Source organism: Vanellus vanellus (genome assembly GCF_965231255.1).
Source record: "Vanellus vanellus genome assembly, chromosome: 9".
NCBI lineage: Eukaryota > Metazoa > Chordata > Aves > Charadriiformes > Charadriidae > Vanellus > Vanellus vanellus.
This window is the reverse complement of record NC_138914.1, coordinates 18,977,837-18,989,777: the sequence shown is the minus strand read 5'-3', so window position 1 is coordinate 18,989,777 and position 11,941 is coordinate 18,977,837. Positions and strand designations below refer to the sequence as shown.

The 11,941-nt window shown below is 42.8% G+C and overlaps 2 protein-coding genes across 3 annotated transcripts; one reads left to right on the top strand and one right to left on the bottom strand.

Annotated features, from left to right (window-relative positions):
- Positions 1–53: 53 nt before the first annotated feature.
- SPCS1 (signal peptidase complex subunit 1) lies at positions 54–2,997 on the bottom strand. 2 transcript variants are annotated; one of them, XM_082487861.1, is made up of 4 exons: positions 2,806–2,997; positions 2,062–2,121; positions 1,635–1,721; positions 54–683 (listed from the first exon to the last, which is right to left on the bottom strand). In XM_082487861.1, exons 1-4 carry the CDS (start codon positions 2,839–2,841, stop codon positions 561–563), a joined length of 306 nt encoding a protein of 101 aa, XP_082343987.1. In that variant the 5' UTR covers positions 2,842–2,997; the 3' UTR covers positions 54–560. The 2 variants fall into 2 exon arrangements, with proteins under 2 accessions (XP_082343987.1, XP_082343988.1); XM_082487862.1 differs by lacking the exon at positions 2,062–2,121.
- A 490-nt stretch (positions 2,998–3,487) lies between these two features.
- GLT8D1 (glycosyltransferase 8 domain containing 1) lies at positions 3,488–11,000 on the top strand. The gene is made up of 10 exons (XM_082487733.1): positions 3,488–3,544; positions 4,929–4,983; positions 5,090–5,188; positions 6,516–6,732; positions 7,400–7,517; positions 8,006–8,090; positions 8,319–8,431; positions 8,992–9,158; positions 9,344–9,456; positions 10,128–11,000. Exons 2-10 carry the CDS (start codon positions 4,968–4,970, stop codon positions 10,316–10,318), a joined length of 1,119 nt encoding a protein of 372 aa, XP_082343859.1. The 5' UTR covers positions 3,488–3,544; positions 4,929–4,967; the 3' UTR covers positions 10,319–11,000.
- Positions 11,001–11,941: the final 941 nt, after the last annotated feature.

Below are 11,941 nucleotides of genomic sequence, written 5' to 3'. Positions count from 1 at the left end.
CAAGTTAAAAGGTTTCAAGAGCTACTGTATTATGCAAAGTCAAGATATTATACTTTCTCTACCCAGGCAAATTTATTTTAAACAAAAAAGATGCCACTCTGCTTGTTCTCCTAGAACACTTTCCAATTCATAGCATTTTTCAGAACTGTGGAGTAGGTACAGTTTTACAGTACTTGTTACAATCTGACACTATTGCTAGCTTGTTTTACACATGGTGAGAAATATTTTAGTAGAAGTCAATCTGTAGATTATCGTCTAGGCTATGGCAAAGGAGTAACTGGAGTTGATTTGCTGTGTTCATTTTTAGTAAAATAGAGTGAGACATGACCTCCAGTAGCCTTCCATAAAGTTAACGCCCCCACCTCTTCCTTCCTAGTGACTTCACTGAAACTTCAGCCAAAGCATAGAGAGCCTTCATGCTCTCTGCAGATCTTGGTGCACTCATGGTAGTATACGAAGTAGTAAGAAAAAAAACCCAAACACTAAGACAAGAAGTATCTCCCACTGGAAATGCATTTTTAAAAAATTTAACAAAGTAACAGCATGAAGAAACACATTTTTTAGCTTTTAGCATGTCTCTTGGGCTTTCTGTCTGCTGGCTTCTTTTCATCTGTTCCTGACTCCTGGACAGGTAGCCACTTCAGAGGATTGCGGCGATACATAGGCCATGGAGGGAGTGTTAGCTGAAAGAAACAGAATGAAGTCAGAACACGTAAATCAAGATGCTAGATAAGTGTTTTGTACAGCTTGTTAGGAAAATCTCATTCCCTAACTATTGTACCAACTAGTCAATTTCTATAGTATAAAGATATATATATGTCTACATTGTATACTGCACAGTCATGCTTAAGTAAGCATGACAAAAGGACCCCCAGCTCATTGCCAGGAGGAGGAGGACAGCACCCACCCTGAGAAAAAAAAAGATACCCCTGGACTACTACTGGGGTAACACCAGCATCCCAGCCCCTCTTAACACCTCTGTGAAACCCACCCATTATCTGGCATCAGAGATAAGGAACTGTAGCAAGACCGACTCCAGGGACATTTAGATCAAGAAAGAACTAGATGGGTGATGATGCCATAGAATTATAGTTGCTTTTCAAGACAGTAGTGTGTATATGTTAAGTAGTGATTGGTCAAATCATGTTGTATCTGAACACTTGAATGGTATAAGAACCATGTGTATAACCACATCGGGTGTGCCCCAATTGGAATAGGATGCCTTGTGCGCGAATAAGGAATTACTCTTGTAATTCTCTACTGTATTCTAGCCTCTCTCCTCAATTGGCACGGGCCAGCTGCAGAATTCTCATGACAAGCTACTACTCCACAGAAAGCCTTACTGTCCTTTCTGTTATCAGTGCTATCAGCTTGACTTAAAAGTAACATTTAATTGAAATGAAAAAATAATTCAAAAGCAGTATTAAATTTCAGTGTTCTCTAAAATTTTCCTAGCATTTGAGAAAAGGCATTTATGGGCTTGTAAAGCGCTTTCTACAGATCAAAGAAAGTATAGATATGTAATAATCTGAATTACATAGCAGACACTTGTCTGTGCTGATAGCCCCTTAATTTAATGATTATTTCAGGTTAAATAGTGCATGTATTTTCTAGTAAGAAAAAAAAATTCTTACCAAACACGATAAAGCAAATCCAGCCATAACTATGTAGACAGTCCACCCAAACTGTTCAGTGATGTATCCGTAGATGAAACCAATTATCTGCCAAAAAAAAAATAAAATCAAACTTTAAACAAACAAAAACGTTTCTCATGCCATAATTAAACTGGCACGCAGGTGGGTGAAGTTAAGTAGAAGAATACAGGTTTTTGAAAAAGCACAGTTAATACATCTTTCTAACCTGGTTTTCCAAATTATAGGCCAATAATGAAAGTAAAAGCTTGAAAGAAGAAAAGTCTTAATCCATGACAACCTTTCTGATTTTGTGTGAAGCTTTTAATGACCCAGATATGCCAAACAAGCAGAAGAAACCCCTTGTTTATAAGATCAGAAAACAAAATAGAGTTCTCTATGTTATTACCCATAGTTCTAGTATACTTACTGCGGAGACAAGAATGATTCCTTGAAAAATCTGTTCCGCTAATTTTTGGCCCTTGTAGTCCTGTGGAAAGGGATATATTTTTGTCAATAACCCAAACCACAAATTTACCAGTTAAACTCTTTCAGGTTAGAGCCTAGAGTCAGCCTGACCACAGGCTCTCAGCTTTTCTGTTCAACTTTCAAACCAGACTAGAATTACTTTTCTTACAGTGTCTGGATTTAAAGTGTAAAAGAATTAAGCTCTTAATTCTTTTAACAACTCCCCTACAATCTCAACCACATCGTCTAAAACTAAAAGCAAGCACTGTCTGTTCAGGGCAAGTAATGCAGGTTCAAGATACCATTGTAGTTAGCTTAATATCACTAGGTAGAAGCCACAAGGCCAGAAAAGAGAGCATATGCTTGCAAGGATATGACACGTCACCTGTGTTTGCGTGACTTTAGAAAATGTGGCTCTCGATGAGAAGGCTTTGCCTTCTGGCAAAGCTACAGAGCACAGACAGAAAAGCAGAGGGGGGTTTCCGTTGTAAAGCTGTGCTTAACCTGCACTTTGCAGCCGGTTAAAGCTCCACTTTTCAGACCAAAATAAGGAAATTCGCCGCAGCACCACCCCCCAGCCCCAACAGCAGCTCCTCAGCCGCAGGTGCCGACACCGCGCGGAGGAAGGGGAACGCCACCACCCGCAGGCAGTAACAAGGGGACGCGGGCCCGGGCGCGGCCGGGCCTCCCGCGGCGGCTGCCCTACCATCTGCGTGGGGATGGAGCGGAAGATGTTCAGCATGGCGGCGGCAGAGAGCGGCGCCTCGCAGTCACAGTCCTGCTCCTCCTTGTAGTCGGAGCTCCACGGCGGCTGCCAGCTGTCGGCGTCGCCCTGTGAGGCGGAGGCAGCGGGCCGGCCTGGCGGGTACCACTGCTCAGCGCGACGCCCACCACTGTGAAGCGATACCGGAAAGCGGCCGCTGATGTAGCCGGAAACACGCCCCCTTCGCTCCGCCCCGTCCTCCATCAGGCGGAGGTGGCAGTCCGCTGCTTCAGCCATCCGCTCTGTGCTGCTGCTGCCGCTGCACCTGCCCCGGGGCTTGTCCCGGGCCTCAGCTTCCTCTGCGCCCTTGTTTGTAACGGCTGGCGCGGCGCAGGACGCCGTCTCCCCGGCAACGGTGGCTTCGAGCCTCAGGACCCCTGACTGAGGGGCCTTCAGCCGGCAGGTGCGAGGCGCCTGCGGGGGTTGCCTGCCCGGAATTGGCGCTCACTTGGCAGCCTGCGGGCGGCCTTTCTCGCCCAGGGCTCGAGCTCTGCTCGCGAAGTTGTCGGTAGCTGCCTTAGCCCCGCTAGTGCAGCCGGGCGGGCGCAGCACGGCCTTCGCGGCCGGTGGCATCAGGCAGCGCGGCGGACACCTGCCCGTTGGGCTGCTGGTGGGTGGCGGCGGCGGCCGCTCGGGCGGCGCGCGCTGTCGAGGTGGCAGTTGGCGGCGGCGCGAGCGGACGGTGAGGGGAATGGCAGGGGGGAAGCGTCTCGGTGGAGGAAAGCTGGGCCCGGCCCGGACCGGCCCTGCCGGCCTCGGAGCGGGACTCCCGCGGCCCCCGCCCGTGCCGTGCCTCCCGCGGGCCGCGGAGGAGGAGCTGCGCGGGAGCCCCGGCGAGGCGGCGGCCGGAGGGAGCGCGGTTTGTGCCGCTGGGCCGCGCAGGTCGAGGAGCAGGCGGGGAAACGGGGGCAGGGGGAGCGGTCGTGTGCCCAGCTTTGTGTTTGGGAACCGCGGCGCCGGAGCGGCTGCCGTGGCGGCAGTGTTAGCGGGGAGCAGGTGTTGGAGTATTTTAGCGTGGGGGAGTGTTTGCGCTGACAGTAATTTCTGGAGGAGTCGGTGTGTAAATGCTTTTGGCACAGGCTGCTGTAGCGACGCTGAAGCGCAGGAGCTGTGTGTACGCCCCCGCACCCTCAGCATCGCTACCGGGGGGCATTACAGCGTACCCCGTGCGGATGAGGGGCCGTGCGTGGCACTCCCGCTAACTAGGGCTGCCTGTCCCCACCCGCTTCGGTCGTGCTATAGACGTGAGTTTTAATATAGAACTACCTCTGTTTTTCTTGAGTCTTGCATGCTGTTAAGGTGTGAGTGCTTTCTGTGTGCTACTTGAGAGCCATTTCACGCTCCAGGGTGCGTCGTTCTTGTTCTCATTTCACAATCACTGGTGCCGTTAAGTAATGAGTGCGTGTGTTTGAGTTGCATACCGAAATTGCAGCATTGCTTTGAATGCGTGTTCTTATCCCCTTCTATAACATGATGGTAATATCTTCTTTTACACTTTTGAGATCTTTTTTGTGTGTGATGATGCTTCAGCTGATATTCTGTTATATTTTGAGAATTTTGTGGTTTTGGAAGTGTATAATGCTATTTGTTAAAACCTTACCAACACTGTGTCCTTCCAAAATCTTGCCGTTAGTTAAGTATGAAATGTATAATGATTTGCCTTATTGCTGGGATGCTTCCAGTTCAGATAGTTCAATAAATTGGTTCAACAGTGAAGCCCCCCTCATACATAATCTTCCAGATTCTTTCCAGATGACTTTTGACTGGCAGAACAGAAGGAGTTTGGATTTGGGGGGTGGTGGTGTTTTTTTTTTTTTTCCTGCCAGTGAAGTAAGTGGCAAAATCTCTACGTCTCCTTCTTCATCTCTGAGTTCTTCTTTAGATACGTCATTGTAGGTACATACTCAGTTATTAAAATGTGACATGGTTTTATGTTTTTAAGAGAAGGAAACATTTGCTGCAGTCAGGAGCTATTTTGACACTCCCAGTGATAACGTGCTATGCCTTGTATAGGCAAGCAATGGAAGTAGGAAGTGATTGACATATTTTTTTTTTTTCTCTTGCAGGTTTGCAGGAAACTTCTGCTAATAAATAACAAGAGAAAAATGACATTAAGGAAAGGTATGTGTATATGTGTGTGTCTAATTTTTTAAAAATATCTTTTGTACTTTTCTGAGTTTCCCAGTCTTTGGTTATATTGATAAACTTTTTTCTTTTAAATTTTCAGTGAACATTTCCATCCTTATAGTGGCTGTTGTCATATTTTTGCTAGTTCTTCATCATAACTTCCTAGGCCTCAGTGACTTTTTGAAACGGGAATTGTCAGGTATGTTGGGTTTTATTATTATTTTTTAAGATTGGTGGGAAAGCACATGCTCTGGCCAGACAGAAACCACCATAATGCTGGAATTATGTATATGAGAGTGACCACTCATTAGCATAACCAGATAAAATTTTTATACTCTTTTATGAGTACATCTTTGCCTTTTCTCATACCCAAGAAAGTTAAGCTTGGTGGGCTTGTCTGTTTTTGCTGTCCTATGACTTTTCTCTGACAGGAAGCCAGGTGAGATAGCAGTAACGGTTCCTTTTGGCTTTAAAAGTCAATAAGATACGTTTCAGTTTACTTAGCAAAGCTTTTTCATTTTTGGGAGTCCACTTTAAGAACTGCTCATTGTCCCACAGAGCCTCGCCAAGTCCCAGTTTGCTGTTCCTGGGACCAGTTGCTCCTGGGTAGCAGTTGTACAGGTGCTGCCCAGCAGCAGTTGAATTAGGAGCCTGACAGGCCTTAACCAGGAATCAGCTGAAATCAAAGCTCTTGAGGTCTGTCGTCAGAAAAAGGCACACAGAAGCAGAAGCCGAGCTTTGTGAACAGCAGAATATTGCCCACAAACTGCCAAGTCCCTGTTTGCTATGTTGCTCAAATTACCTAAAATTATCTAATATGTGATAACCTAGATCATCTGAGAAGTACCAGTGTTGTTATAAAAAACGTGGGTAGTGGGGAATTTGCCGGCTTTTACATGTGATGTGGTCAAATCATAAATTTCAGCGCTGATCTTCCCATTTTCCTGCACACCATGAGTATATATTCTTGTTGTTTCAGCTTAGGTAGTGTAGTGTGATCTGTGATGCCTGGAATAAACACGGGCTGTACTTCATGCCTTGATTTTTGGTGGGAAAATATTTGCAACAGCAATAGTGACTTTAATTTAGAATTTCTTTTTTCTTTGTTGGTTCCTACCTAAGAGGAAAAGAAAGTAGAAGAGAGAAGGGTGATGTGGAGAAGACTAGAAGGTGGTTAGGGTAAATGGGAGAGGGATTATAGACATGGCAGAGGGGACCAAAGGTAAGTGCAGCCTACTGTAGTTTAAGCCTCACTTTAGTGCCTTGTGCTGCGTGTGAATATGTACGGTTAAATGTATGTAGTTTATTTGTAAGTGTGATATTTTCCTATTCATTAACATCTTGGATTCTCAAGGGTGGCTGCTATAGTTTCAGTGTTTGATACTGGCACGCTGTAATCCACACCAACTGAGACATCCAAGTGTTTGCATAGTAGAAACAATTGAAGATGTTGGGAATTTTAGTGTGGTAATAATGTCTGTTTCATTTGCATAAAACAAGTATGTGATGCCATTTGTTCTCCACAGATTCAAATCCATTAGGACTTCAGCCTATTGATTTCATACCTGCAGTTCCCCAGAGACTGGCAGATGAAAGGAATGATAAGGAGATTTCTGTGGTCATTGCAGCATCAGATGAGAGGCTTGGGGGTGCAATTGCAGCAATGAACAGTATTTACCGTAACACCAAATCCAACGTGGTTTTCCATATTGTTACTTTGAATGATACGGTGGATCACTTGAGGTAATGATCTCTTCATTAGATTCCCACAATACTTCAAAATTTGAGTATCTCTGAGAAGAGGAAGAGGTGACTTTCCCTGGAACTGTACTCCTCAAACTTGTTTGCAGTTCCATGTGCTGCTGCTTATAGCAGCTTCGTGACAAGCCTGCTGTGGGGACTCCTGCAGTCATTCTTTCCACTAATGTTGCAGGGATGGAAAAGAGCCATCTTTTCCAGTGTGGTTATATCCAACCAGTGGGGTTGGAGTGTTTTGGCGGAGGAGTTGTAAAAGTTACTTCCTACATTTCATCTAAGCAGATCGAATGCTGGCAAGTAAGTTTCTCCATTTTTGTAGATCGTTCTCTGATCCTTTTATTTTTACCCACATCCGTTCACACTGATATTTTTGAAGGACCTGTGATAACAGGACCATATATTTCTAATAAACTAGGAAACAGCTTCCTACCTTTGATGTGTCCCAGCTGTGCAGGATGCTGATGGTGGGCATACCCCTGCAGTCATACAGGACACCACCACCATCAGCCATAGATTGCATTCTATGTGTGTGTCTGTTGGATAGGGAAGCGAGTGGCCAGATCAAGATCTGTGTCACTGTGAATTGTATCTCTTGCTTTTCATTTGATTATTGTATCATTTAACAAGATCTGTTCCTTTCTTCTGTTTGCAGGCTGTGGCTGAGTAACACTGCTCTGAAAAATTTGAGATACCGGATTTTGGATTTTGACCCTCGTGTCTTAGAAGGGAAAGTACAAGTGGATCCTCAAAAGGCAGACACCTTAAAACCAGTAAGGATGATGTTGTTAGTAACAATATATTTTGATATTGGCTTTTGAACACAACTAGAGATAGAAATCAAATCTGTTAGCATAGAAGCAATCTTTTATAATCAAATTCCTAAATTTTAGTAAGAATAAATTTCCAGATAGTGAGAGGTGGATTTGAATACCTACATATGTATGCCTAGTGTCATTTTTTGTTGCTAGCTTGCATGTCAAGCATGCTAACACCTCAGAGATACTGTAGATATACGTGGAGAAATAAGAAATTCTAATATAGAACAGTTTTAAATGTAGTTTATCAATGCACAAATTCATAGGAAACCAGGAACTGATGGAACCTGTTTATTTTAAATAACTTATAGGCTATTGCTGCCTGTTTTACTTCCTAGATAGTTGTTGTCTTGGATATAAGTGCCAGGACTATCAGTCAATTTCACATTTAATTGGACAGTTTTTCATTTAATTCTTCACTTCTCTTGCTTTCTTGTTTTCAGTTAACCTTTGCAAGATTCTACTTGCCCAATTTGGTACCTCATGCAGAGAAGGCCATCTATGTGGATGATGATATAATAGTGCAAGGTATGGGACCTTTTCTTAACTTTTTGCCACTGGCCTTATGCTGAGGTCAGTGTGCCGTCTCTTACAGTAACCAAACACTTCAAGGAAAGGTGTAAAAACTTTGTAAATATCAATGAGTTGCATTAAACTGAGTGGTTTTATCTGCTCTAGCAGTGGACTGAACAAAAAGTCACTCAGCGCTTAATCAGGATTGCTTTTAATTTTTCTGTGCTTATTTCCATTTTTCAGATGATATTCTTGAACTTTACAACACTCAATTGAAACCTGGACATGCAGCTGCATTTTCAGATGATTGTGACTCAACCACTAATAAAGTTGCTGTCCGTGGAGCTGGCAATCAGGTTAGTTTTATTCTGGTTCAGTAGTAACAATACTATAGATCCCAGGCTTTGGAAGCAGGCACTCAGTTTTCATGTTCTTGCAGGTTGACTTCCAAATACAGTGAACCTAGAAGTGTGACTCTCCCTACCCAAATCAGCTTACTCTGATGTTCGTGTTACAAATGACACCTGCAGTTTCTGTTAGGCACAGTAAAAGCACTTTGAACTTTTGTTGTGCTTTCCAATGAGAGAAATTCCCAGTGTGGTACAGCAGGAGGTCTTAGAACATGAGAGGGAGAATTTTTCATTTGTGAGTGTATAAAAAGTACTTTTTCTGGGAGTGGCACCATATTAATATATGGTATTATTATGACCATGCAGCATTCTGTAAAATATGTAGTTTATATAATCATATTTTTAAAATGTTAAACTACTAAAGCTTTCTTGCTCTTGTGTTAAAGGAAGGGGTGTTTGCTTTAACAACTTCAAGTTATGCTTGTCTGTTGGGAGTTGAGCAAAATTTTTCTTTAAATAGTAATTTGACCATATTTTAAGCTAATTTCTACTCTCTTTCTTCCTAGTATAATTACATTGGGTATCTAGATTACAAAAAAGAAACCATCCGAAAGCTTGCCATGAAAGCCAACACCTGCTCTTTCAATCCAGGAGTTTTTGTTGCCAATTTGACAGAATGGAAATTGCAGAACATCACTAAGCAATTGGAGAAATGGATGGCACTTAATGTAGCGTAAGTACCACCAAGCTGGGGGTGACAGCGGGACAGGGATTGGCTTATGGTGATGGCATTTAACTGTTAAATGAAGGGCTGTGTATGTATCTGTGGATTGCTGTCATACAGCTGCAAGTGAAAAATCAACTGATTTAGGGCCACACAAGCATCCTTTCCCAACTTCCTTGTATCTTCTCTTCCAGAGAGGAACTTTACAGTAGGACTCTGGCTGGCAGCATCACAACACCTCCACTGCTAATTGTATTTTACAAGCAACATTCCAGTATTGATCCCATGTGGAATGTCCGGCATCTCGGTATGTATGAAACATTTGTGACACTGATACCCCAGTGTGTTTTTCCAGGTCTGTGGCTGGACACCTAGTTGATGATGCAGCAAATAGATCTTTTCTTCCCTCATTTTATCCCTTGTTCTTTAAGAAACACTGCTTTGCAATACCATCTTGGGGCTTGTGGGCCTGATCCTTCATGTTCTTTTTTGAACTGCCCGGGGGATAGTTCTTTAATTGACTTACGCTCAAATTACTTCTCATTTTCCTTTTCTTTTTCCACATATATATTGTATCTGAAGTGTTTCTAGGTGTTTCCTCCAAGATTGTTGAGAGGAACACATATTCGTATCTGTTCTGCTATTGGTGAAACCCTAATGCTGGGAGAGTGTTCTTCAGTTTTGTTTCCAATGAACAATACATAGGCTGCTGAATACACCTGGGTATTAAGGGGGTTTTACAGAATTTGAAAGTTAAGGCAATACATTAAAATAGGTACTGAGACAGATCAAAGTGGCATTCACTTGCACCTGATTATGTTTTTCACTTTGTTCTGATTTCTGCCCCATGAATCCGCTCCTTTCTCCGTAAATGGCAAGATTTCCTTTGCTAAAATTCTTTGGTTTGAAGTTAAAATATTGCATGTTGGTGTTTCTGCTGCCTTTACTTCAGGCACTAATGCTTCTTTCCAATAAAAGGGTCTAGTGCTGGAAAAAGGTACTCTCCTCAGTTTGTGAAAGCTGCCAAGCTGCTTCATTGGAACGGACATTTCAAACCATGGGGAAGAACAGCTTCATACGCTGAAGTCTGGGAGAAGTGGTATATCCCTGACCCTACAGGCAAGTTCAGCCTGATCCGCAGACATGCAGAAGCCTATGAAGCAAAGTAGAGTCGATTTTAATAACTGATGGCATTTTCTCAGGAAACTTCTGGAGCCAATGAGAACTTTTGATTAGCCAACTTGTATTACAGAGCAGTCCTTGCCTTCTGGAGCACAAGGCGATGCACTTATTCAGGTGCAGTTCTGAAATACACAAGTCCAAAGGAGACTCACTTCACTTGTGTGACAGAAGACGCTACTCCAGCAGCATGACAGAAAGCAAGGAAGGATCTTCACAAACTAGCACTTTTGTTAGTTCATTTCTGTCTTGTGTGTTCTGCTCTTTACTACAAGTCTTCTAGAGGAGGATCATTTTGTCAGCTACAGAACAAAACGTTTTCTAAGAACAAGATATAACTTCAGCTGGTGCTTTCACCATGCAAATCTTGCACAGCAATGTACTGTAATTAAGAGCTGCTTGCGTTTTGTTCTGGTGGTTTTGGTTGTTTTGTTTTGTTTTGTTTTCTTATCCTGTGAAAGTTTCAACAACACTTTCCTGCATGAAATCTCTTCCCAACCATTTCTGTGTAAGTCTTTCTTGCACAATTCTGCAAAATTGAATCTTGTTTTTTTGAAAGATGACTTTTTCAAGTATTATTTCACTATGCAAAGTGGTTTTAACTGCCAGTGAGCACTAAAACATTTTTTGTAAAGTGATGGAGAAAACCTTGTTGAAAAATAAAAGCAAATTTTAACATGTTGACTCCAGCCTCAGGTAAACCGTAATCTGATTCTAGTCTTGATCTGGTAGATGAAGTGTGTTCCATTTGTACTTACATACGGTAACAAGTGATTGAAACTACAGTCAGTTGGTCTCATCTTTGCAAAAGCAATCTCATCCTAAATTGTGCAAAATGTTTACTTTGGGGATCAGGCTGTATGAATTACAGATTAATTCTGTTATTGTTAAGTTCCTCACAGTTCTCTCAAGTAAGCATGGCTCTACTATAGAAGTTTTTCCCACCATGCCTTCCCCAGTCTGGCCCTTAAAGTGCATCAAGCGAGATTCCTGCGCCCTTTTGCAGCTGGCTGCCCATCGCCTTTTATATAGGTAAGTTGTTTTCTTTTTTTTATAGTTGTAGTGTCTGAGTAGTGGTTATTATTAGCTGATATATCTCAGGAGCTATTGCACCAACTATTCCATTTAATACAGGTTTGAACTCAAGTTGTCGTTTTTATTCAATAATACTGCGTGCGAACAGTCCTCAGTGTAAGATGTTTAGATAAGAGGCTAAAGGGCTTGTTCACGTGTATGAATACGGTTTTAGCACTGCTTTATAATTTAAAAGGATTTCCACCTGCTTGACTCATGGCAGTTACTGCCTATAGTTCTGTTTCTGTCCTGGATGCTGGTCTATGGTTTGTTGCCTATTGTTTCTTTTCCTGGGTTTTGATGAACAAGAACTATTCTTCTCCTTGAAGTGGTTAGGAGTAATGAAGTAAGTTCAATTACCAAACTTTGAAAGATTGTACTAGAGCACCTGACATCAGCTTAATTCTGATGACCAGGCTGTGTTTTAGCAGGCTTAAAGCAACTGCATGTGTCTGCATCTGCACTTGACACTTTTTTAAGCTGCCTAGGACGACTGTGCCTCAACATACATTTAGGAAAAATACAACTATCTCTTAAAG